The 27948-nt window shown below is 35.8% G+C and overlaps 1 protein-coding gene across 1 annotated transcript; it reads left to right on the top strand.

Moving 5' to 3' along the window:
* Positions 1-42: 42 nt before the first annotated feature.
* On the top strand, positions 43-26943 carry LOC128022399 (A disintegrin and metalloproteinase with thrombospondin motifs 9). The gene is made up of 28 exons (XM_052609923.1): positions 43-391; positions 1044-1429; positions 3185-3344; positions 4614-4906; positions 5884-5967; positions 6120-6244; positions 6626-6666; positions 6820-6925; positions 8797-8943; positions 9189-9330; positions 9580-9684; positions 10632-10777; positions 11041-11222; positions 11994-12130; positions 12266-12383; positions 12576-12671; positions 13710-13876; positions 14025-14154; positions 14388-14514; positions 16133-16343; positions 16463-16624; positions 16771-16932; positions 18515-18634; positions 21243-21350; positions 21457-21624; positions 22514-22774; positions 23953-24114; positions 25278-26943. The coding sequence occupies exons 1-28, from the start codon at positions 304-306 to the stop codon at positions 25464-25466; spliced, it is 4323 nt and encodes a 1440-aa protein (XP_052465883.1). The 5' UTR covers positions 43-303; the 3' UTR covers positions 25467-26943.
* Positions 26944-27948: the final 1005 nt, after the last annotated feature.

Below are 27948 nucleotides of genomic sequence, written 5' to 3'. Positions count from 1 at the left end.
CTGAGAGAGGGGTGTCTCTTAAGAGTACGCCCAAGTCTCGACTAAGTAATCAGCAAACTGGAGACCACCACAGCTGCATCGACCCCCTTTCTGGTATCATGCATGCAAACCAAGAGCTCCGATCGAGCTCTTGTTAGCGACATGGAAGTCACTTCTGTTAAGTAGAGAAGGAACGCTTTGGATGTGGCAACCGTGCGGCAGAAATCCCGGCTGAGCGCTGCTTTCAGGGATAGTGGAATACTGAATTCGAGCTTGCTTGCATTCATTCATTCATTTTTTTTTTTTTTTTTTTCGTGGACAATCATGTTTTTGTTCTTCAGTTTTTTAGTATTGCTCTTTGATTTTATGAATGCACTAGCTTCAGCAGGGAGACCGCTAAGATCAGAGAAAGGTATGGGCTCTTATGGTGATCTTTTACTCTCTCATTCAACTCTGTGCAAGAATGAATGAATTTTCACGCGCAACACGCGCTCTATGAAGACTCTTCGAGTAATAATAAGCTAACTCACTTGACACCTGATTAATTTCGTGGAGTCTTGGAGATGGTAATTTTTTTTTATGTAAGTGTAGGCTGACATTATGAATTGTTAAAGAAACTTAAGTTGTGTTCCTAGGTTATTCATCAACCCTGTTACCATTATATTTTTCTATTTTAAGTATTTTTTTTTTCTTCAAAAAGTTTTTTTTTCCTTCAAAAACTCTTCAAGGACAGGTTTAAGTGTTCTCTTTTTCATCCTGTTTTATGTTTTTAAGTAGGGAACGATCTTACGGTGTCAACCCTGTTACAGTCATTGATAACTAAAGAAACGCAGGTTTTTAAAGAATTATCGACATCGTTGCCTTTGTATTAAGTGTAGTTTCACTATATTGTAATGTCAAATTAAAATGTAAACTGTCAATCCTGTTAGGCTACATGTTACAAAGACGCGCAGTCCAATATTCGATCAATTAGAGGACAATTTGTCTGAAAAATAGTTACAAAAATATTGTTAAAATAGTATTGTTACTGAATTTTACTATTCAATCTCTGTTTTCGTTCATAGTGAAACTGCAGCAGTTTGGCACATATGAGATTGTAACTCCGGCCAGAGTGAATGAAGCCGGTGACACACTGCCAACGGGCGTGCACTTCAAGAGGACAAAACGGAGTACCGAGCCAGTTACCGGCAACATCTCCCATCACTGGACCTCTCCGCACGTCTATTATCAAATATCTGCCTTTGGGCAGGACTATTCCCTTAATCTTACACTCGAGTCGGGATTTATTGCGCCAGTTTACACTGTCACGATACTCGGAGCATCCAGTGAAGGTGATAATTCAGAAGAGGGGGAGGAGGAGGAGGACACGGAGTATCAGCACTGTTTTTATAAAGGACATGTGAACGCTGGGCAGGAGCACACTGCAGTCATCAGCCTCTGCTCCGGTTTGGTGAGTTTAATACATGTTTATTGTTAACAATACTTATCTTAATCATAATTTATGCGATACAGGTCGCAGTAAGCTTTCGGAAACTTTGCAAATGTTGCACTTCAGACACTAGTACACATAAAAAGAAGTTTAGCGCGAGTTAGAAGTCGGATATATGCGCACCAATTTTGAGGCAGATCACTTAGAAGGTATATTCGTTCTCAACATATTAAGTCAACGACCAATCGACCATACACAATTACGCTCTGTAAATGATCTAGGTGACGCACACTCATCAGTGGCATAAGCAGCACCACTGTGTTCTGACGTCATTGTCAGTCCATATATGGGACTCAGACACGATATGGGACTCGGATGTCTGTTCATGTGAACGCGAGTTCGCGCCATAGAACGCCGTTACTCACATACAGTGTTTTCACTCATCAAAATTAGTCAATGGAACTAGTGGGAACTGTTTTTTTCTCGAATCGTTTGTTCCAACACGATTCACGTGGTCCTTGACATCCAGGTAATGGCAAGTCTTAAACATTAAAACGCGTTTTCCCCCCAAACAATTTCTTGTTTCCCAATACAGTTTGTTGCATGCATGATTCAGTTAAGAACCTTTAACTTACACTTATTAAACACACAAAAAAAAATCTATTTAGGTACATCTGTAAGTGTTTTAGCTTGCTTAATTAAACTGAAATGGAACACAAACTTTTCATAGCTTTCAGACAGGGAAAAGTCGATTTCACACAATCAGGAGCCCTCCAAAAGCAATGCTACAAGTAAAACATCTGCTATAATGATATGCTTTCAATTTATGTGTTTATTGAATGTCATAATTATTTCAAAAAATAATATTGTCACAAGGCATTAGAAGTCCATTCTTTTTAAATGTGCTATCATGACAGTGGTAGGCTTTCATTGAATGTATTGAACTATGGAGGATGTGTGTCCCTAGTTACCTGTCTTTTCAATAAATTTGATGTTTGCAGCCAAGTTTGCTCTTGATTATCCTCAGGCACCATGGCATCTGATAATATTGGTTTAAAATATCCAGGTCATTTAACAAAACCTCAAAGAGAAAATGTAATGTTTACCCTTTATTCCAATTAAACCTACAAATTGAAGAAACTACTCAAATTCTGACATAACATGATTCATTTGTTGCTTCTTTCATGGTTTGAACCTACAGTATGAAGTCTGGATTACCTACCTAGATAACACTGTGCCACCCCAATTAGCATAGAGGGTGTGTAGATTATGGTCATATGCCATTTTTAACATTACATTTTCTGCACATGTTTTCTTATTCAGAATCTCAGGCAAATTTTGGTAAAATAGTCAGGCTAGTTTGTGATGGCCAGTTTGTATCCCTTCATACTCAGGTGTATGCAAATTATTTGTCTAAAATCTGTTTTCTGTAATATAACAACCAGCCTCCAACCTGTTCAATATGTTTCTTCCTGAAGATAAGTAGAGGATTTACCAAAGTGCTTCTCACTGGCTTTTAGGAAATTAAATAATCTTTATGCTTCATAAATGTAGCTGAATGTTCTGATAGTTATCAGTAACATTCTACATTCATTACCCCCCAGAGGCCAGTGCACTTATATGCATGCAATATAGGTTTACTTTATCACTCCATCGCCCATTTAGGATTTGTAGCTAAGTAAAAAGTTGTATGGACAATTTACAGCCACCCACAGAATATGTCTATAGACTTCACTGGCCATGGACCAATTTAAACATTGTTGTTATTTGTTTTAGCTTGGCACTTTCAGGTCACCAGAAGGGGAGTTTTTTGTAGAACCCCTTCATAGCTACAATGGTCAACATTATGAAGAAGAACACCTCAAACCTCATGTTGTGTACAGAAAAGATGCCTCAAAAAAGACTGTAGATGATTCGACTACATGTGAAACTTCAGGTAAGTAGCAAGACACCTAACTCTTATCTTTGGAATGGGAAAGATTAAGATTAGATTTGATTTTAAACATTAAAGTAAACCAATGACTGTTATATTCACAACAACGGAACTCCATCGTTTGATATTGTACTGGCAATGCAGTGAATTCACTGCCTCCCAGTGCATTGTACTCAATCTATTCAAGATTAGAAGTGTAAAATTGCCATATTGTTTTTGTATAGTTATGCAAATGGTATATGTAATTGTATATTTAAGGTGACCAGTTGTAATTCTGTAAATCTAAATATGATTATGAATATATGCACAGCACAGCGCCTCTAGAAACGGAAACTGACATGCTATCATAGACGTTCAAATACTCATAGTGCATATTCACAATGCATCCTTCACTTTTCTATTTTTAAATGTCATTGAGTAGAAGTCAGTGGAACAGGAAAAATCATTTTGGAAGTTCTTGGTATCATTCCAATCTTAGTTTGCTGCCACAAAATCCTGTTGACTCTTGCACTTCCTGTGGCCTGAAAATGAGAAAACTCAAGAGGCCCAATACCATGAAAGCCACGTGGTCAGTAGCACTGTAGTAAAGTAATGCCAGTTTAAAATGTTTGTAAATTCATTGTTACAGAAACAATGCACGTGACTTGTATACAGTAAATAGCAATCAACAACAGCTTTGTTTTTTTGAAATACCCAATTTTACTGGGAGAAGAACTTTTTTTAGATGGCAAGAGTTTTATTGAAAGCTCCATTGTGGCTTTCTTCTTGTCTAGTGGAATAGGATTTTTATTCCCAGCACACACTTCTTGCAATGTGATTTTTGTGTAAAATTAATTACCCATTGTTTGACGTTGAGTATAAGCACTGGGTTGTGTTTCATTTTTGTGCTATTTTAAGCTTAGGGAAATTAAGACTGTCCAGCTATTACATTTAAGTAGTAATCATAATGAAGCTCTATAAACATCTATTGTGACCTAAGATTTCACTGTCCATAGATGAGAAGTCATTATGCAACTTTTACTATTTTGGCAGGTTGCCAGGCTTACAATAAAACTGTAATTCCGTGCCATACATTAGCATTCAAAAGTTTAAGTTTAATGTTTGAGAGTAATTCTCTTATGCTCGTCAAGGCTGCATTTATTTGTTAAAAATGACTCACCTGTCTAAAATCCATATTATCATCTAATATAGATCATGATGAACAAGCAGGCTTGGATGCATTATCACTTCTTTATATTTCTTAACATGTATTGTTTTCTTCCTTCAATGCAGGACATAAAGAGCCACACCACAGACACAGGAACAAGAACAGACTGAAGAGAAAGTCACCCTCAAGCTTGTTGTCCAACCTGGAGACTCTTAATTCCAGACTCTTCTCTGCAGCCTTCCCTTCAGAAAACAAGCACAACTCCACTAAAGAAAGCAGTGACTCCGAGCCACACCGGAGATCAAAGCGTTTCCTCTCCTACCCCCGTTTTGTTGAAGTCATGGTTGTGGCAGACAGTAAGATGGTGGAACATCATGGAAGCAACCTCCAGCACTACATTCTTACACTGATGTCCATCGTAAGTTCTGCCCAGTTAACAATAGTCTCCTGGGTTGATGGGTTTCTGTCTGTTGCTTTGGGTCTCATGGGGAGATAGACACTTGCACTTACTAGCTCTTATGGGATAGATCATTAGCATGAGGTTAATGTGTCTGACAGAATTGATGAATGTGAATATAAAACAAATAAAACCAGGTATGTTGCATGGACCGCATGCTTTAGATGCTTTTTTGGTTGGAACACACAGGGAGGTTAGATGACCTATATTTTGATCTTGGCAAAGACTGCATGCTCAGCAGGATCTGGCAGCACAAGCTAGTTCTCAATGGCCAAGAAACATTTTTTTTTTTCAACAGCTGAAGTTAATGTCACATGTTAAACGAGGTCTGTGTGTATTGAAATTCAGAAATCAAAAAATCAAGTCAGCGAATGTAAAAAACCCCACCCTACTAAGTACTTTCACATTTTGAGTGAGAAATATGTTTTCAGTGGTGTCTCTTTAGTTACATCAAGATGAATGCAAGTGAAGACACAAAATTTCATCTTATAAAGCAAGGGTCTCAAACTGATATTACAGGATCCTACAAGTTACGTGATGTTCTCCAATGGTTATATACAGTACACATATATGAAGTCTCTTATGCTCAGCAAGTCTGCATATTTGATCAAAATACAGTAAAAACTGTAATAATGTAAAATATTATTTCAATTTAAAACAACAATTTTATATTTAAAAAAATTAACATTTCTGTAATGGCAAAGCTGATTTTTCAGCATTATTATGATGATCATTTACCATCATTGTCACTTTTGATCAATTTAATGCATCCTTGCAGAATAAAAGTCAAATTTCTTACAATCTTACTGACCTCAAACAGTTTTTAACAGTTGTAATATAATAACTGCTGAAACTCTGAGACTGGTAGTGATAACCCTGTTGTAAAGTAATTTGAAGCTTTGACAGTGAATTCCAATTGTCTGTGTTCTCTCACTTAGGTTTCCTCCATCTATAAGGATCCCAGCATTGGAAACCTGATTAACATTGTTATTGTGAAGCTGGTCATCATAAAGAATGAGCTGGTAAGAGTTCTGTTTGAGGAAGTGTGGTAATTAATGGTTGCATTACGAGCTCTTTTAAAGTGTACTTAAGCAGATTATTACAGTCAAGCCTTAATTATTTCCATGTGTCTAAATGTAATCGAATGTTCTCGTCTGTCTCTGTTCTTCTACAGGATGGTCCCACTATCTCTTTCAATGCACAAGTCAGTTTGAAAAACTTCTGCATATGGCAGCAGAGTCAGAACCATCCGGATGACAGCCATCACTCACATCATGACACCGCCATTCTAATCACAAGGTAAAAGCCATTTTTATGGGATGCTTTAGAGTTTGCATATTTCTTTACCTAGTCTTATTGCTCACAGCTGTTGTAGAATACAGAACATACAATAAGTCTAGTTGTGTGATGTTTTGTGGCTTCTCTCCACAGTGTGGTGTCAGTGCCATTCATGTGGCAACACAGAAACGGCATACTTGGTGTGAACATCGAAACTGGCAAAAATCTGTTTAATATAATTGATTTGAGTAACAAAGTGATTATTTTTGGTGGTACAATTACTTGGGTCATTCTTTTCAAGGCTATGAGTGCAGAAAGAAGAAACCAGTGGGCAGCAAAGACACAAATGCAAGATAAAAGTGTTTCCAAATTTCTGACGCCTTATCCTTTTTTCATTCTTAGGCAGGACATCTGTCGAGCACGGGACAAGTGTGACACTTTAGGTAAATCATCTTTGTTTGAAAATGGTGATTATGATTATACTTATGTTGACAATGAGAATGATTTTGATGGCAGTGATGAGAATGACAACAACAGCTATGAATAATATTTTTCCTTTAGTTTTGCCCATAACCACTGTGTTCTCTCATGCTCAGGTCTTGCTGAGCTGGGTACAGTTTGTGATCCCTACAGAAGTTGCAGTATTAATGAGGATAATGGACTCAGTACTGCGTTCACCATTGCTCATGAGCTTGGCCATGTGTGAGTACTATTTTCATGAAATGTTTCTCTTTGTAAATGTGTGTACTTTCCTCCTTTGAAATGAATGCCAATGGAGTTCAGTTTTTGTTATCTAGCACAATGACAGTCATGCATTTTTAAGTTTTAAATGTGACCTAAGTGTCCAAATACTTTTTGGGCTGTAACGTCTCCCGAATTATCCTCAAATGCTCTTGTCACATTGACATTGGCTTGAGAGGTGCTTTTATTATACCCAGAACTAAATTGTCTTTCTAAATCATTTATGCACTGTTGTGTTCTATATTTTTTAAGTACTGCTTTTAAAAAACTCCACTTCTTCAAGGTCCACAAGTTTCTCAGGCCTCTCTACTACAGTTTTTCCTTAGATGTGTTTCTTTTATTTTGGTATATTTTGGGAAGATGCCTTTGCCTTTTGTACAGCTCGATAACAGTGTGTCTGTGTCTGATATGCAACTTCTCAAGGTCTTGTTCATCACTGCAGAAATAACTTTTTAGCTTAATAGACTCTTGGAGGTAAATTATCTAAATAAATTATGTCATGGCATATACACTGATCTCATGATGGTCAAGTATATTAAAACAAACATTCTGTCAGTGTCTCTCTGTACCTATTTTAGTCATAGCTTGCCGAAAATCTTTATTAGAAGGCTAACATGTTGTGGCAAATGCATCTACACCTAAATTTAGCATGTACAGTCATATGAAAATGACCTTTAAAGGCCTTTAAATGAACTCACTTTTTGAATTTTACTCTTATCCGTTGGCATCAGTGTCGTGCGCTTGAGTGGGATTTAGTCCTGGTGCTGTTCAATGCTATGCGGTGGGTACCACATCTCTCCGCTACGGCCGTCACAGAATCTGCTCATGGGATTATTACTTTCCTTACTAATGGTCGACTGTTATGAGATTTTTAATATTGCCAGTATTGCAAGCAATATCTTGAGAGCAGGGTGGCATATGGTCTATTAATGCTGATATAAATAAAACTATTTATTGATGACAAATGAATTTTTTTTTACTGAACTAAAATGAGCACATATTTTACACTGTTCTTATTAAATATTTACTAAAATATTGAATAAATATTGTTCCTTTATGGTTTGGGATATTTCATTGCACAGACTCACTTCCCCTATTTTTACATTTAGGTTACCTTAGCCATTATGTACAGTAAAGTAATTTGTTATCTGTTCTAATCCCGAAATGAAAATCCATTCCTCATGCTGTACATCATAATGCTGCAAAGCTTAAAATGTAATTGTAGCATTGATTTTAGTTTAATTTGTTTACTATTTATTTATAATCCTGAGTGTTTTAACACCAGCTATATATATATATATATATATATATATATATATATATATATATATATATATATATATATATATATATAGCTGATGTTAAAACACTCATACAATAAATATAAAAAAATTTACATAATAATTGCCCAGCTATATATATATATATATATATATATATATATATATATATATAGCTGGGCAATTATTATGTAAATGTTAAATATTTATTGTGCAAATAATGATACATATAGAGTTGTGTATGTTTTTGTGTATGTGTATTTATTTATTTATACACACTTTTTTTTATATATGTAAGAAAAATTGACCAGCTTGACAGAAAATACATTGAAAAAATTATTATTATTTTTTTTCATTCAGAGATTGCTAGGAAAATTCAGTTACAAAGAATTGCAAACATTGAATTAATCATGAAATTTTTAAGTAGAAGACTGGTCAGTCTTACAGCTATTGTGTGGATCAATTTAAGAGTACATGTGTCCTGAACCTGCTCATCATCTTGTCCTGTGTGTGTGTGTTTGTGTGTGTGTGTGTTTTCAATTATGCTCTCAGGTTCAACATGCCTCACGATGACAGTAACAAATGCAAGGAGGATGGAGTGAAGAACCAGCAACATGTGATGGCCCCTACGCTCAACTATTACACCAATCCATGGATGTGGTCCAAGTGTAGCCGGAAATACATCACAGAGTTTCTCGAGTATGTAAACCTGTGATGTTGGCTTGAACTCTCTGTTTTGCACTCCACATGTCCAGTGTCAACATTAATTTGCTTTCTTCTAAACATACTCAATTGAAATGGAAACAATGTCATCAGTAGCAAATGGAACAGATTCATTTTTTTGCTCTTTTTTTGTCTTCAGTCACTCACTAAGAACATTTCTGTTGTTTGTGTCTAGTTTGTTTTGTTTTTCTTCAACTCATTTGTTTATCATTTCTCATTAGCACAGGGTATGGTGAGTGCTTGCTCGATGAGCCAGTTTCTAGGCCATACAGTTTGTCCAAGCAGCTGCCTGGACAGATATACAGTGTCAATAAACAATGTGAGCTAATATTTGGGCCTGGGACACAGGTGTGCCCATATATGGTGAGAAGATCCCTCAGGGAGTTGCACAACATACTGACATAGACGTCCTCTACTGTGTATTATCTGCTGTTTAACATTATTCATAAAAAAAAAAACACGAAGAGAGTCTGTAATAGAGCTTGTTAGTAATATCAAAGTGACATTCAAAGCATGCTACATGTGCAGAAAAAAATCAGGCATCAGTGCAAATGCTGTGTGTGAGTGTTTAAGAGTTGTTAAGCTAACAGTAAGTGTTTGGATGGTGTGCAGACACAGTGCAGGAGGTTGTGGTGCACCAGTCCAGAAGGAGTTCAGCGTGGCTGTCGGACCCAACACATGCCATGGGCCGATGGGACCGAGTGTTCTCCAGGAAAGGCAAGCACTTCAGTATATCAAATTTGAAAATAATGAGAAAAATGTTGTTTAGACCCAAAATATCTTCTGTGTTAAATTACATGAGTGAGGTTTTGGGGTGAACCGTCTCTTTAAAAAGAAGATTTACATAACATTTTCTATTATGAAGAAATAATACACTTGGCTGGTTGCTTGAGATGGCTGTACAATATGTGATTTGTGTGTAGGTCCAACAGATATTTTTTGCAGTTGCAAAGCAGATGAAAAGCAGATTCATCAGTGCATCTTCAAACACATTTTTCCTCCAAATAGCGACCAAATCATGTGCACTCTGACACTTGTCCTCACTAATTGATGCTTTCTCTGTTTTACAATGTTTCCCAGATTGTGAACTCAAGTCAGATTTACATAGTAGTAGTTATAGTGAATGTCAGTCTCATGACCTCCATATGAAAAGCATTGCAGATGACATCACAAAAGGGCAATTTTACACGGTTGCCAGGTATCTCAGCATTGAATTGCTGCCATGCATTGTTTTTCTTTGAAAATCATAAATCCTTTCAGTGTGGAATCATGCAGCTTGATGTATCTAGATCTCTTGCAGCTTGTTTTGATTTTCACACTGGGACCAGCCATGATATGTGGATTGTCTCGTAATCATCGGTTGAAATTGTTTTACATTTAAGCTTTGCATCCCCCAACTTGACCCATGTGCAGGTGGAAGGCGTTTACCAAGTGGAGTAAACTTTTCCTTGAAAGTTCACTTTGGCAAGCTGTTTTTAACTCCCAAAACAAAGAGATGCTTGACAAGGGTTTTGAGTGAAACAAAACACACTTTGAATTTTCATGTTGTCTGTGTATTAATATCATTCCTTTGTCATTCTAGTCGGTGGACTTTATAACAAATAGGCTGCATTGACTGATTCTGCAATGATCTCATCTTTTCTGTGTTTGCTTCTCGTTTGCAGCACTGTAAACATGGCCTGTGCATCCATAAAGAGCATGAATCTGTTCAATTAGATGGTGCCTGGGGTGTCTGGAGTCCCTTTGGCATATGCTCAAGGACCTGCGGAGGGGGAATCAAGATCGCTGTGCGTGATTGCAACCGACCCGTGTAAGCTGCAGCTCTTTGTAGTCTTGCATCCTCACTGGACTGTGAATTAGCACCAGGTTTCTTAATGTTCCTGGAAAAATGATAGCATCACAGCCATCCTGAAGAAAAATATTCTTCAACAGAGAATGTATACTTAATACACATGAGTAGACAGCAGGTTTTGATCTATTTAAATTTCTAAGAAAGCATTTATAGTTGGCATTTATAGTTATTTTTTCTCAATATGACTATGTGCTCTGTTTATGTGTATTTATGACATTTAGGCCCAGAAGTGGGGGGAAGTATTGTGTTGGACGCAGAATGAAATTCCGTTCCTGCAACTCTGAGCCATGTTCCAAGCAAAAGAAAGACTTCAGGGAGGAACAGTGTGCCAACTTTGATGGGCGACACTTCAACATCAATGGTCTACCTCCAAATGTCCGCTGGGTGCCAAAGTATAGTGGAAGTAAGGTTTTAGTCCAATGATTGCAAATGGCACAAATTCAAGGGAGAGTTCACTCAAAAATAAACTTTTTGTCATTAATTTCTCACCGTCATGTTGGTCCAAACCATTATGACCTTATTCTATGGAAAACAAAATACTAGGTTTTGAAAAAAAATAACAGGTCTTTTTCAAACAATGAAAGATCATAGTGACCATGTGTGTTAAACTCCGAAAATATGACCAATGTCTGTTGCTTTTGCTTTTCTTCCATATATCTTCCATATGTGTTACACTGAAAAAAAATTATCATTAGAAATATATATAAAAAAACTAAAATGAAAATATAACAATAAACGATAATTCTAAATATTAATAAATACTGTATTAATAAATAAATAGATTTGCATGCAGATTTCTCACTTGATGTTTTCCAGTAATTTCTGCTCATATGCCCTCAATGTTTGTTGAGGATGTCCCTATAGAATAAGTTTCTTAATTGTTTAAGTTCTAACTGATTGTTAAACTAATATATAATTGCTTTCAGCATGTATTAACCCATATTAAAAAAAAATCCCCAGAGTTCCCTCATTATTTGAAACATGGTGGAGACAATAATTTCAAAGGTTCCATACTTTAAAAAAAATGTTAATTAACAAACCCAATTACATTTTAATTACCTAGGGAATACTGTAGTACAATAGCTTTGATGAGAAACATACTACCAATGTCCTAAATACAGTAAGTCTGAAGTCACACTGTACTAACTCTTTCTCATGGCTCTGTGTGCTGTAGTTCTGATGAAGGATCGCTGTAAGCTGTTCTGTCGTGTGGCAGGCAATACAGCTTACTACCAACTCAGGGACAGAGTTATTGATGGCACACAGTGTGGACCTGACACCAACGATATCTGTGTGCAAGGCCTGTGCAGGGTGGGTGCTTTTGTGTGTATGTATGGTGTGAAAATGCACCTTAAATCAATTAATTTCCTGCAGAATTTAAAGAGATAGTCCTGTGTAATCCTGTTGAAGGGTCCTTTGAATTAATTCCACATCCTGTTTCTATAGCAAGCAGGATGTGACCACGTGTTGAACTCCAAGGCCAGGAGAGATAAGTGTGGAGTGTGTGGTGGAGATAACTCATCTTGCAAGACTGTGGCAGGAACATTCAACATAGTGCATTATGGTAGGTGACACAAGTCAAAAGTTTAGTGAGGTTCAGATCAGTTTTTTTTTTCATGTTAATCAAAGGAACTCAGAGTAGCTTTATTCTTCAGGTCCACGCAGTTCAACCCAATTACAGACTAAAAGAACAATAATATTTACTGTATGTTAATCATTTTGGAAGAGCATTTTATTGATTTCTGCTTTTTTCTAGGTTACAATGTTGTGGTACGAATTCCCAGCGGTGCTAGAAACATAGATGTGAGACAACACAGCTATTCAGGGAAACCAGAGGACGATAACTACCTCGGTAAGGCAACAAATTATATTAGACGTTAAATACAAAAGCATATGATTGTTTTTTTTGTCTAGTTTTTTCAGTTTTAGTTCAATGGTAGTTCAGAGGATTTAAATAAAACTTGACAATGTAATAATAAATATTAGAGATGCACTGATAATTGTGGCCAATACGGATGTCGAAAATTATTTTCATGTTATATTTAAACTATATAATATTTTGTTTACTTAAAAAATAAAACTTAAAAACCTATATTTCTATAAAATACTAAATGCGACAATTGCTTTGAACAACATCATAATGTAAAGTATGAAAATGGATGGTTATTTTAATGTTTGATTTTAAGATAAAATTGCATTTAAAAAATGTATAAGTTTAATTATTTAAAGATTTGCTTTAATTAAACATTAGATGTTGGCAAAAATTGACAAATTTGTATATAATTAAATATCCTACATTTGAAAATAAATGTTAATAATTTCTGAAAAACATCTGATTTTGAATTCATGAACAATCCTAATATAAAATGAATCTTATGTATTTGCTTTGATGTGCTATAAATTAACCAATGTCAAGATTAAACTTAAGCTTTTCAAGAGGCTTTTGCAAGAGTTTTCATAGACGTTTTTGTGTTAATGCTTCTCTACAAACCTGTGGCCATATGTGCTGCTTTCAGCAGAATATGGAGCTGTGCTTGTGTGTTTATTGATATCTTTGCATGCCTATGTTTATTTGGCTCATATGTGTGTGTTTATGTATGAGGAACAAGGGTTGGCTGGAGTAATATGTGAAGCAGCGAGGAAAGTAACTACATGATCACATTAGTGTGCATATTTGAAGCATACTGACTTCAGCAGAGCAAGACGTGGCCTTTTCACAGAAAACTGGATTTCTTTACCCCGATTAGCCTAATCTGACTGTATATGAAAATGTTTTATTCCTTAGGTCATGCAGGTCTTGTTGTGATCCTGTCACATGCCTGAATACATATTAACTTTTTGTGCTTGAACATATATAAAGCATGCATGTTGTTTCATTTTTGTTTTGCAGCCTTGTCCAACAGCCGTGGAGAATATTTACTCAATGGAGATTTTGTAGTCAGTATGTTTAAAAGGGAAGTCAGAGTAGGGAATGCTGTTATTGAATACAGTGGCTCTGACCATGTTGTTGAAAGAATCAACTGCACTGACCGCATAGAGGAGGAGATTATTATCCAGGTAATATGGCTTCAGTGAATTCAATTTGAACTTTTATGTTGTCTTACATTGTGGAATATTGCAACTTCACATTTAAAGAACGTGTCGATCATTTTGGAACTCTTTGTAACATCACTCTTTTGGTCTATATGTGATCTTTTCCAACTAGGTGCTATCCGTAGGTAACCTCTTCAACCCTGACGTCAGGTATTCCTACAATATTCCTATAGAGGACAAACCTCAGCAGTTTTTATGGGATGCGTTCGGCCCATGGCAGGATTGCAGTCTTTTGTGCCAAGGTGGGTGTGAAAGCAGCAACAAATATTTTTTTTGTGAAACAGTTCCCAGAAATGTCAGTTTAGAATTTGGTAAACTTGAACCAGACGTTTTAATGCTGACGGGGTCATCCAGTTTGGTGTTTCTTGGAAATTTGGATAATACAATGAGGAACTTTCTTTTTTCTTCCTTTGTCTAGATCACAAACATGTGTTTGAACTTGTGTATGTCTTGTGCTGTATGTTATGTGCATCAGGAGAGCGCAAGAGGAAGATCACGTGCAGTCGTGAGTCGGATCGAGTGGTTGTGTCTGATCAGCGGTGCAATGGCTCTCCCAAACCAGCTGTGATCTCTGAGCCATGCAACACATACTGTGAACTCAGGTACATGTCCACATTGACTAGTTTTATAAACTTTTAGTGTCTTGTTTAACCAAATTATACACTAACGTAGGGCTGCACAATTAATCAAATTTCTAATCGCAATAAAAATGTATGGATACCACAATTACGGAATCGTTCAGAGCTCCAATTAATCATTTAAAGTCCACTTATGTTATTCTGTCTGCTTAAGATGGATTTTTTTCATTCTACATGTTATCTTAGGGATTTTTTCCTATTGTTTTAATTTTAGTTTTAATTCTAATCAAATTTTAACTTTTTTATAATTCAAAGAAGAAACAAATCCGATTGTATACTTAATACTATAGAAAAGCACTAAAAGTTTTTCAGTTAGACTGTTTTCAGCTTGTTTATTTTCATAAAAGAATGAAGCATTCAGTTGCATCAAACAATGGGTTTATAACATCTGTCGATTTAAATATCGATATAAATATCGATTTAAATATCGAATAATTGACAATTATAATTTTGTCATAATCGCGCAGCCCTACACTAACATTAAAAAGTTTGGAGTTAGTGAGAGAGAGTGTGTGTGTGTGTGTGTGTGTGTGTGTATGTGTGTCTGAAGGAAATTGTGACCCGTGCTGGCAAAATTAGTTGGAATGCGCACTGGCTAATTTTGAGCTACAGGCAAAAAAATATATATATAGATTTTAATCGATTTGAGGTTTTCACAAAAAATCTGTTCATTAAGCTCTCGTCTAGCAATCCCAGTGCTCCAAATAATAAGTGTAGATGTTTAATTACCTTTATTTGTAAGTTTTCTCACCGGAGTACCTTTTCTCCGCTTGTTTCTCACGCTGATTGTCATCTGAAGATCGCGCATAAAGGCGCTTCCGACTGCCCGCGATCCCGATGAATATACACATATACACGGAATTACAGTATTTAAGTGTTTACGCAAACATAAAATTTATGTTTTAAGTGGATGTTTGGAAAAACCCTGTTGGGGAAAAACATCTGATTTTGCTTTGGTACCTTCAGAAAACTTTAACTTGACTTTGCTGACTCTATCGACATTAAACGGGCGTAGCACATTCATTTTCATCCGATTGCAACAAATCATACATCATTTTGAATGTCTCTTAATGGAGAATGTAATAATAAAATAACTCATTTTTGACAATTTGCTCATTTTGCTAGCAAAGTTCACTGTTGGTACTTTTATTCAGCAAAAGCACAACACATTTATCAATAATAAATTATTAGGATATTAAGTAAAGGATATTATTAGGATATTATCATTAGGATATTAAGTAAAGATAATGTTCTATGAAGAAATTTTGTAAATTTCCTACTGTAAATATATAAAAACAAAAAGGCGATTTTCTCAGTTCTCTTACGGGTTTGGAACGACATGAGGGTGAGTCATTAATAACATAATTTTCATTTTTGGCTGAACTAACGCTTTAAAATAAATAAAAATAGAACAGTTGTTTTAAATAGTATTAATATTTTGTTTTTACTGTTTTTTTTTAATCAAATAAATGCAGCCTTGGTGAGCAAAACATTAAACAGCCTTAACCAAAATGTTGAATGATAGTTTGTTTGTATTTATTAATATAAAAGCAACATTGTGTTACATTTCTTCAATTTACAGGTGGCAGGTTGTTCGCAAAAGCGAGTGTTCAGCCGTATGTGGCCTGGGTTTCCGTACTTTGTACATTTACTGCATCAAACAGAGCAGGTTAGATGGGAAAACCCAGAAGGTTGACGACTGGTATTGCAGCGGCCAGCGCAAGCCTGAAGACAAGGAGGTGTGCCATGGAGAGTGCAACCCTCGTGGATGGGAGTACTCCCTCTGGTCCGAGGTGCAAAAAAAACTCATTTGTCTCAAATCAGCTCTTGTTGAACATATTGCTGGTAAAAATGTGAACTGTATATTTTTGACATATAACTTACCACCAGAATGTTTTTCTTGGTTATCTAGTGCTCCAGGAGCTGTGGAGGAGGAACACGCCGTAGGAGTGCAGTTTGTGGAAAGTCAGCAGAAACTGATGACGAAAGCAAGTGCAACCAACAAGAAAAGCTCACAGTCCAGCCTTGTAATGACTTCCTGTGTCCTCAATGGAAAACTGGAGACTGGTCTGAGGTAATCACTGACCAATGCATCCCTTAAAAATATGGGCAGCTTCAAATTTAATATGGATTTATGCAGACTATGCTTAAACCTTCAAAGTAAAAATTTAGTCGTCCATCGCGACTTATCCTAATGCTAATTTGGAATTCATTTTGTAGTGTTTAGTGACATGTGGCAAGGGCTATAAGCACCGTCAGACTTGGTGTCAGTTTGGAGAAGAGCGTTTGGATGACCGTTTCTGTGACTCATCCAAACCAGAGCCGGTCCAGGCCTGCCAGCAGCAAGAATGTGCATCCTGGCAGGTGGGACCCTGGGGACAGGTGAGAGAAACTGTTTATTTCATTGCTGTGAATAAAACATTGTTTTGGTGTGTCAGCTATAACATGAAGTATATTTGATGCTTATGCCTCTGAAATGGAAATTAAATGCAATATAATTTCCAGGAGTCAGTGCAGTCATAGATATTGTATACAGATTATTACAGCTGCAGTGTGGGTGGTAAGCAACCACAACAATTTTACAAGGTTAGGGACCAGACAAAGAACAGCATTTGGTATTTCTGTGCCGGTGTGTAACACATGGAAAACAAACAACTATGCTGTTTTATAAGGTCTGTGGATCCTTGAAAGGTTTAAAAATGTGTTTCATTTGCTTTTCAAAATTCAAGGCCATGAAATTCTGAAGCATCTCGGAGAAAAATGTTTTAAATATTGTTCACAGAGGTCCTACTTTTGTTGATTGAAAGATTTGCTTCTCTTTAGGCAGCCGACTTAATAGGACTCTGAATTAAAGATGCTGTGCTGCATGTACTTTAATAAAATGCCAGCAGAGCAAGTTTAAAGCTTTTTGTTGGCAATCAGCACTCATCTGGTGTTTTTTGTTTGTTTTTTGTCAGCTGTGCATGAAAATCAGTAATCAACATTCAATGGTGCAATAGACTCTGCTGCTTTAAAACATCTGTTGTGAATGTGCATTTTTTTATATCTTGTACTGCCTTTGCAAAGGAGATAAGACTGAAATAATAACCATGTTGAATACTCAAGAAGTTTTACATCTGTTTTCTATTTTAATATATTTAAAAAATATCTTTTGTTTTATAATGGCAACTCTGAATTTTCAGCAGCATAACGGCAGACTTCAGTGTCACATGATCTTTTAGAATTCCTTCTTATATACTAAATTTGTGCTTAAAAACATTTATGATTATGATGATTATTATTAACGTTAAAAACAGTTGCGTAAATATGTTGATTGGCTGTTATTGTTTGTTTTCTTTCAAGATTCTTAGATGAACAGAAAGGCTATTTTTAGGCTATTGCCAATCATACAGTTCAGCAGAATGTGGCGTAAAAATCTTTTTTTGTTGTAAAATTCTACTTAAATGATTACATACAGCACGTGAATATCATCCATTCATGGATCATCTGTTTTCTATCCACTTGAGCAGTTTATGGCTGTCTTTAGAAATGCGAATTGTTTGTTTCCAGAGATCTCCTAGAGGGGAATCACACAATTTGTAACATTTGTATGGGCAAATTATCTTTAAATCCTAAAGTATGACAGAGATTAGGCATAACTCTTGCATAGATTAAGCAATCATGATAAATACATGTTTGAGGTGCTTTACTGAAGCATATGCAATCTAGCTGCAAGTGCCGCCACACGTGCTTGACCTTGTTGCAGTCAAGTCAGCGATGAGATTACAAAAAAAGAAGAAAGGTGGACAAATTAATGGCCCACGTCCCAGGTTGCCCATGTGGGTGCTTATCACAGCAGTGCTGATCTGATGCCAGCAGGCAAATGGTGAACATCTTATTCTCTTTGGTAAATCATAGGCATTACTATGTACCACTAAATGGGATACTGGCCCTAATTGACCTCCCTCTTTATTTGTGTGTGTAGTGTACCACCACATGCGGCCCGGGCTATCAGATGAGAGCTGTGAAGTGTGTGGTTGGCTCAAACGGCTCTTTCATGGATGACTCTGAATGTAATGCAGCAACACGTCCAACCCACACTCAGGTAGGAGCATTGATCTCTAACATTCATACTGACTCCTAATAATTTCTCTGTTTCTCAGCATTAATTGTGAACTAAAAAATATGTTCGTTTTTCATAATTAAAGACTGAAAACTATAAAGGGCTGAATCAGTCTTCCTGGTTGAGTTTGCTGTATGCTTAATGATATGAAAGAGCGAGAAGCCAGTGTGGGGGTTAAAAGTTGCTTTTATTAACTGAACCACAACACAATTAAGAAACCGTAGCAGATTATGTGTTTTCCTTTACTGCAAACACTGTTTTGCCATGAAATAGACATGATTTGTGATACATTAATGGGATAGTCCTCCCAAAAATGAAAGTTTTAAACATTTTAAAGACATTTTGGACCATACAACAGTAGCCATGGACTTCCATACTTCAATTTTTTCCATACTATGGAAGTTAGTGACTACTAGCAATTGTTAAAGTTTTGAAACAACTTTAGGGGAATAAATGATTACACAATTTTCGTTTAGGGGTGAATTGAATGTTTTGTTTGCATTTTATACATTGTTATTTACTTAGTTGTCTCTTAGGTATGCACGAGTATCATTTTACTAATTATTTTAACACCATCCTGGAATGAGAAACTGGAAAATAGAAAAGAATGTGCGTGCAGGTATAGCCTGAAAGGCAGGAAGAAAGTTTCCCAAACAGCATATTTATGACCTTCAGTCAATAAGGCCTTGATTGAAGGAAGAAACACACACACACACACACACACACACACACGCACGTCATGGCAATTGGTACAACTTCACAATAACTTTAGTGAAGTAAATAAGTACAGTATTTTTAATAATTTAATCATTGACAACTGGAAAGATTAAAGAAATACTTTGGTCAAACAGTGTGGGAAACATGTATGTGTGTGTACCTTTAACTTGCTTGTTTGCATGTGCATTTGCATTTTTTTTTTTTTTTTCTCAGGTTGAGCTGTTATGGTTATAACTTATATGTCTAAATAGTTCCACTACAGATTTATATTTAATATTTATTTAAGTTCATTTGTAGTAATCTGGATCTTAATTTTATTTACTTAACAATCTGCACATACCTGCAAAATTACATTTACCCCATTCCCTCTCCCCCCGTGTAATGGTGCTGCAGAGCTGGAGTGGCAGCATGCTGTGTTTTACAGAGTATTTTATGAACTATCCTAAGGCATTGTTTTTATAGAGCTTCATTTTCACATGGCTGTTAGGAGATAAAAGAAAGAGCCCTTTATTCTCACCATCAGTATATATAATATATATCTACAAATTATTACAATTATTACAAAAATAAATATTATTTCCAAGCGCTTTAGTAATAATAATATATTGGCAAAACAGATTTGGTAAATGATCAGTGCGCATTTGTGTTTTGTCCTGAGTAATGTAACCAATCACAGACATATCTTTTTCTCCATAAAATGCACTGCACACATCTGTATATTTGGGTTGAATTGTTCTGGAACAGTGTTGTAAATACAACTTAACCACTGATTTTCTGGTTGTGTCTTCTCTTGGAAGGCCAAACAGAGTAGTTTTGCTTTCACAAGGAAACACACAGCTACTCCACAACAAGCGGGAACACTTTTTTTGTGTGAAAACTTGGGCGGCGTTATGCAATTTTTCCCACACAGTGACATGTAGGGCCGTGTTTGAACGAGGCGTTTCGGGGGGTGTGGTTGACTCTTAACTTTTATAAAGAATATCTCTTTGGATTTTAAACTTGAGTCTTTGCAACTTTACAGATCTTCTTTATGCACCAAGAGCTTGTAACACTCTAAAGAGAAAGGAAAAATTTATATCACAACATATGACTCCTGTAATACAGTACTATCTCTGTTCTAAACGGGTGATTTTTTACTTCTGATTTAACTTCTTGATTCTTTAATTCTATCATGCAATTTGAGTGCTTAACTTAATGGTATATTTAATTTAAATGTGCAAATATAGGTTTACTTCATTGCTATCACACAGTAAAAGAGTGTGTTCAGAGATAATTACGCCATTTACTGTTTATACATGCTGATATGTATGTGACAAGCTGGCACAAATATATTTTGTGTTACATGAATGAATTAAATTATGAAGAAGGACTGGAGATGGATTCAAACTGTAGATGCATTTACTTTGCATTATAAGCCTTCTACACATTCAAGTGGTGGGAACAGAATCGACTTTGGCAAAAAGTGGTGGGGACATGTCCCAACCATCCCACCCATGAATAACGCCTATGAGTAAATTGTTGTTATGTAGGAAAATAGTTAATTATGCTATACAGTCTTTATACAAAACTATTTGACCACAGAAAGTTGGGATTGGCCAGTCAAGAGTCAGGTATTTCAGAGAGATATGTAAAATGATTGGTAAAGGCAGAAACCGAGGGGGTTAAGTGAAGGTAGTTTGTTTGCTTCCTCCAAACAAGAAAGCAGGAGGGCCCCTGGTTTTAAATCCTCTATTTGCCATAAGACACACTGACCCAGAACAAGTGATTACATCCAGTCGAGAATAAATCAAGCACACTAGCTCCAGCCCTATAGAGTCAGGGATCTCCATTACTAAAAAATTGATTGTTCTTCCCCACTTTCTCCCTTTCATAGGACTGTGAACTCTCACAGTGCCCTGTCACTCATCCTGTTGCCCCAGAGACCAAAGTGATATCACATCCTGGTCATAAAACACAGTGGCGCTTTGGATCTTGGACACAGGTACATTCTTGATAATGTGATGTATATGAATTATTAGTAGTACTTATTATGCTAGACGCTGTAGCGGGTTCTTTAGATATCCTAAAATAGTTGCTCTTTACAACAGTGCAGTGCCACCTGTGGGAAGGGCAAGCGGATGCGTTACGTGAGTTGCCGTGACCAGCAGGGTGGAGTAGCAGAGGAATCAGCCTGCTCCCATCTTACAAAACCTCCTGCTAGTGAGATTTGCTCCATGGTGGCGTGCGGACAGTGGAAGGTGCTGGAATGGACTGCGGTAAATAAAATTGACCTTTTCTATTTTAATGTAATGTTCTGATTTTTTTTTATTATTATTTGCCTAACTTTTTGATTATTAAAATGTTAGTTTAGAGTTGAAAAATTAACCTGATGATCATTTTATCTATCATAATTTAAAATTGTTTTTGTATTTCAAAGGAAGCAGGAAATCTGACCTTTTATACAGAGAATACCTATAGTCAGCGTCACCTATTTTGTCACCTATTTAGCTACATAGAAATAGTGCATAATATGAAATATTCTTATTTATTTATATATGCATAAATGTATGCATATTTCAAAATGCTAAAATGTTTTTTTTTGGACCCCACTCTATTTATTCAGTAAATATTTGCAATTTTATCATTCCATGGGGTTAGCCAACATTCTTTCAAGACTGGAAGTATTTGTATTTTCATTCACAGCTGTTCTATAGTCTGTCATAGACTGACCTTGATCATTCTGGTGTTTAGAGCTGGTTACTGTTGTAATTGGAAACTGATGAGAGTTAATTTTGTGTGCAGATGGGGTTCGGTGTGCATACTGGTCACATTTATACAGGAAGAAAATAAATTGCTATAGAGTAACTGGATTGCTTTAGCCAATGTCCTCCTGCCTTAAGCTTTTAAATTGAGACTTTCCAATATCTGATATAAATGAAAAAGTCAAGAAAGCTAAACTAAGGGGACTATTTTTCTTTCTTTTTCAATTTAAGTAATAGTTCATATCAAAATACAAATTCTGCCAATACATAGCTTGGCAGTCATTTTAAGGCTCAAATTAAGTGTGGTAGGTTATCCTCTTAATATATGGTGTTATTGTTCAGTGTGTTTCTGTATAATTATGTATTTGGTGTGTGTATTTACAGTATTTATTTGTATTTACAGTGCTCTGTATCCTGTGGTCAGGGTACAACTACACGGCAAGCAGTGTGCATGAACATCAGCGATCAAGTTGTGGATATGAGTGAGTGTGACCCAGATGATCAACCAGCAACAGAGCAGGAGTGTGCCATGCCCCAGTGTCCGTCTCGCTCCAGCGACCACGGCGGCTTTTTACCTAATCCTGATTCTCGGAAAAAAACGGTTCCCACTGGACAAACTGACCATAACAGAGCTCATCAATGGAGGACTGGACCATGGGGGGCGGTAAGTACCTCAGAAGTTGGATTTACTCCAAAACTCTTTCTGATAAATCCTGCTGTTTCCTTTTATGATATCAGTTTAAATAGTCTCTAGAATTCAAAGAACAGCTAAATGTTGTGCAACAGTTGGGAAGCTCTTCCTTTTTGTCTTAAAGTAGGTAACTGTAGACCTTTTGAAAGGAGGAATTGAATGATTCCGTTTCCACATATTAAGGATTTTATTCATGATATATTTAAAATTTTACGATCCAATAGTAATCATCCATCCATCTGGTTTAGTTACAAGGTAATGCATTTATTAAGCATTTCTCAAAAATGTCCAAACTTGATGCAGTGCGGTGCGACAACAAATCCCTTACAGTAAACTGATGCCTCGTTCTATTTATGATGTACTGACACAAATGATTTGCAGTGGTCACTTTGATGCGTCCAGTGTAGAGAGCCTCAACTGTTGTGTGCAGTGCAGTCATTTTATTTTCTTATAGTCTCATTTTCGTCTGTGAAAAAATGTTGTTGAAGAATAATATGATAAAAATGATCCCTCACCTAAATTAACACTGCACTGAAGACTGGAATAACGGCTGCTGAAAATTCAGCTCTGCATCACAGGAATAAATAAAATTTTTAAATGTATTAAAAAATAATAATAAATATATATATTTTTTACATTTTAATAATATTTCACAATAATCTTTTAATAATAATAAATAAAAATATTTTTTTGATGTTTCGGATTAAATGTATGAGATTAATTTCAAAAACATTTAATAAACCGAAGTGAATTCAAAACAACATAAATTCACTTTTAATTATTGTTTATGTTTTGTTTCTGCCGTTCTGTGTTTCTCTTATAACATTTAATGATGACTGTTCAGAACACATCTAAAACATTATTTCTTTTGCCATAATAGCTAAATCATGAGTGCATGAAACAAAATGTCATTCAGCTTCAGCATTTCAAAAAAAAAACATGCTGCTTGATTCCCAGTCATAATCTTTCCCATCAAAGTTGTCAGTGTTGGTCGGTGTTTATGTATTGACGTATATTTTCTGTCAAGGCTAATGGAATGTGAAATTGGTCCATTGAGAATGTGCTGGCTAGTGTTTGTGATTATGTGGGAGGTGTGTGTGTGTGGCCCTTCTCTCATTATGTAGCTTCTGTTCATCTTTCACATCTCTCAGTGTTCAAGTACCTGTGCTGGAGGATTCCAGAGGCGTGTGGTGGTGTGTCAGGATGAGAACGGCTACCCTGCCAACAGCTGTGATGAAATCACTCAACCCATAGAGCAGCGCTCCTGTGAGTCCGGCCCCTGCCCTCAGTGGTTCTATGGCAGCTGGGGTGAGGTAAGATGCTCTGAATTGAATTGAATTAAATTGAATTTGTTTTATTGCATTTAAAAATATATGCATACTACTGCTGAAAAGTTTGAGGTCAGTAAGATTTGTTTCAAGAAATTAATAGAAATTTATATTTTTATATTATATTTGGAAAGGACACATTAAAATGTTTAAAAGTGACAGAAAATTCATTCATAATATCACAATATCATATCAAAGATTTCTATTTCAAATATGGGTAACACTTTACAATAAGGTTCATTAGTTAACATTAGTAAACTACTTTAGTTAACATGAACTAAGAATGAACAATAGTTCTACAGCATTTATTATTCTACAATGCATTCTTAAAATCAAAAGTTGTGCTTGTTAACATTAGTTAACACACTGTGAATTAACATGAACTAACAACTGTATTCTCATTAACTACCATTAACAAAGATTAATCAATACTTGTAATAAATGTACTGTTCATTGTTCGTTCATGTTAGTTGATGCATCAACTAATATTAACTAGTGGAACCTTATTGTAAAATCCTACCCAAACATGTTCTTTTGAATTTTCTATTCTATAAAAAAAAAAAAAAAAAAAAATGAGCAACTCTTGAGCAACAAATTAGCATATTAGAATGATTACAAAGCATCATGTGAGATTGAAGACTGGAATAATTTATCAATGCCATCACAGATATAAATTACATTTTGAAATGTACGTATAAAATAAAGAAAAAATATCTACCCTAAAGTTTGAATTGGTGTATGCATGTTGATGCTATCCAGTATCTAAGTAAGACTAAGTAAGAAGGTTTTGGTCACATTACACAATTTCCATTTTAATCACACTTTTACATTTTTAATCAGATTTACAAACTCATTCAAATGTGTTTTGTATCTGATTTGTAGATTTCTTGCATTAAGGTCAATATAAAATTTGTTTGCAATTCAGAAAAAAAAAACATATAAAAGGTTTGATAGGTCAAGACATCTTATTTTGTCTATTTGAACGAAGCTTTAGAAGTGTCCTTACACTGGAAAACTGTCATTTTGACATTAGCTTTGGGATCCAAACTGTCTTTTAAACATGTACTACAGAAAAATTATATCTGTTAATTAAACAAGACGTCCACTCTTTCCTTTCTCTCACCCATACTCTGTTCTTGCCTCCCTAGTGTTCAAAATCCTGCGGAGGAGGGATAAAGACCCGGTTGGTCGCTTGTCAGCGGCCCAACGGGGCGCGCTTAAACGATCTAAGCTGTGAAATTCTTGACAAACCACCCGACCGAGAACAGTGCAATACTCAGCCCTGCTCTATTAACCCTCACTGGAGCACAGAACAATGGAGCTCGGTACCCTCGTAACTATTTTAACTTTCTCCCTTCATATGCTCTCATCCTCACAACATGCCACGTGTTTCTTTACACTCAAGACATGAAGAAAACAAACTGAAACTATGATGTTTTGATCTTTGAGTAAGCAAATAACTGGTTTGAACCTTTGCGGCTTATTGGTGAGTTTCGTTTGCACTTAAAGATCCACCAAACATGCAGTTAAATATTGTTTTAGAGTTTTATTTCCTGACTGAAAAAGTGAGCATCTCTTTGGTTGATGTGTTTGTTTAGATGCTGTTTTGTTAGATTTTTTTCCCTATTTAATTTTCTATGTTAGGTTTCTTTTGCCTGACGCAGCTGTACTTTGGATAAATACAAATCATTGTGACGCTCTCTGTTGTTGCTTGTGTTCAAAACACAGTACAGTTGTATATAGTATTTGAAACATGGGCAGCAACACTTGCTCCACTCTAGAGCTGAAACATCTGGCCACAGGTGGTTTACTTTATTATATTGAAACTATCTCCCTGTGTTTTTTTATAGCTCTTCATAATTCATTTCTCATGAATAAGTTTTTTTGTTGTTGTTGTTGTTTTCAACCATACCTCACATGAACTCAGCTAGCCATTGACCTTTTTCAAATTCATCATGGTGCTTTTTCAGTACAAGGGAGACTTTATGTGAAAATCTGTGTATAGTCGCTATATTTTTGTATATTTAAGGTAACTTACAGAAGTACATTTTTAAGTAAATATGAAAGTTGTGACATAAACAAAAATCAGATGTAGTTTTGTGTCATTATATGTCTGGTGATTTGTTCTGCGATTGTAATATTTTTCTACTTTTTTACAAGATCAGTATTATTTCAGTTTTGTGTCTTAGGAAACATAAACCATGTTCTTATATAATGTGTAAAATTTTGTATTGCATTGTATTTCCCTCAGACCCAGGGAAGGCCAGTTTTTTTATTTTTTACTTGTTGGCCAGATACTTGTGTCTACCTCATCCTCCATGAAGACATACGTCTTCAATCTGCTTTGTATTTACAACCATTCACTGCTTAATTGGATCTCTAATCTCTCATGGATATAGTAGTATATATTTAAAGAATCGTACAGTGATGTTATTTCCCAACACAAGAAATGGTTATTATAAATAATCTATTAACACTGATGGAATGCAATCCAATATCTCTCCTAAAAACTACTTTTCATGGGGGGTACTTACTTTTTCACAGCACTGTATTTATAATTTTTTTTATTTTTTCCAAAGATGCTGTGGTGCTATAGTGTCTATGGTGCTATTCTCTTTCATGACATGGTCTGTTAATGTACCTGGACTGAAAATGAAGCGGTTTAAATCAAATGGCAGTATTAATGAAGTTGTGCATGTACATTTCTGTATATAATTGTATGTATTTGTATTTATTTCTGCTGCCATATGTTTGTCCATATTTGTTTGAACTTGCTATTGATGATGGTCAAATTAAACACAAAGTTATTCATTTTCTTTTTATTATTATTGACGTGGATTAGAAAAAAAAGGGAGATCTTTTTTGGTGCTCACTCATCTTAGTACCTGTACAAGAATTTGGTCACAGTCAACCGAGTGAGCATACATAAAACAACAATGGCAAGATCATGAGGGGTCAAGGATGGCCTTTGATCTGTGGGAAGGTCTTTACCGGCCTTCCCAGCTCATCTAATCAGAATGGATGCACTTCTCAGAAAGAGTTTTATTCTTATGGGAAAAATGAATGACAAGAGCAATGGCCTGGATATCTTGTGTCCAGTTTGTTACTTTGAAGTTCTAACATTGGAATGTATTGAGGCACGTGGCCAAGTGATATGCCTGTACAAATCATTTGTGGCAAGCAATTTTGCATAGTTCAAAAAGCCCCCTCCCCCCAAAAAGTTGGTTTAATCTGATCATTAACTGTTAAGAGTGGCTTTACAGTTACACTTCTGTTTTAATTGTTTAATTAATATGTTTCATTCAGATGTCATTCACTGGAACATTTGTTTTGAACATGTTTTTTTATTAGCATCACAAATATACAGATGTTTTGTTCATTTTGGCAAAAAATCTCATATATACATTTATCAGTTGCATTTTAGTTTTCCATTGTCAGTTTGATGAAATTTGGAAATGTTGTTCACTCTGGGAAGCAAAGCTTGTGCATGTCAAGATTGTGGGTGGTTTTTAGATGGAGGGAATTTTTAAGTTAATGAGCCTGCATCGCAATGCCTTTGGGTGGAAACACTGGTAATTTGCGCTCTTTAAATCAGTGGTGCATTCGTTTAACAAGGTACATACATTTTGAACAACAGTATGGCAGCTTTCCTCACCTTAACTGCGACTGAAATGAAATGTCTTGCCATATGAAAATAAACAGAATTTTTGATATGGCCCCTAAATATTCACACACACTGTTATTGCTGTATGTAAAATCCATTTCAAATGTCAAAAAGCCATTTTAAGTGCTTTAGATCTGATTACAGAAATCAGCACC

This window comes from Carassius gibelio, chromosome A11 (genome assembly GCF_023724105.1).
Source record: "Carassius gibelio isolate Cgi1373 ecotype wild population from Czech Republic chromosome A11, carGib1.2-hapl.c, whole genome shotgun sequence".
NCBI lineage: Eukaryota > Metazoa > Chordata > Actinopteri > Cypriniformes > Cyprinidae > Carassius > Carassius gibelio.
This window is presented reverse-complemented; position numbering and strand designations above follow the sequence as displayed.

Bases quoted from the DNA above. Each gene is read 5' to 3' on its own strand.
- LOC128022399 (XM_052609923.1), top strand. From the start codon at position 304: ATGTTTTTGTTCTTCAGTTTTTTAGTATTGCTCTTTGATTTTATGAAT. The intron at 6,245-6,625 runs GTAAAAGCCATT...TTTCATTCTTAG, and splicing joins ACCGCCATTCTAATCACAAG to GCAGGACATCTGTCGAGCAC. The intron at 21,351-21,456 runs GTACATTCTTGA...TCTTTACAACAG, and splicing joins GCTTTGGATCTTGGACACAG to TGCAGTGCCACCTGTGGGAA.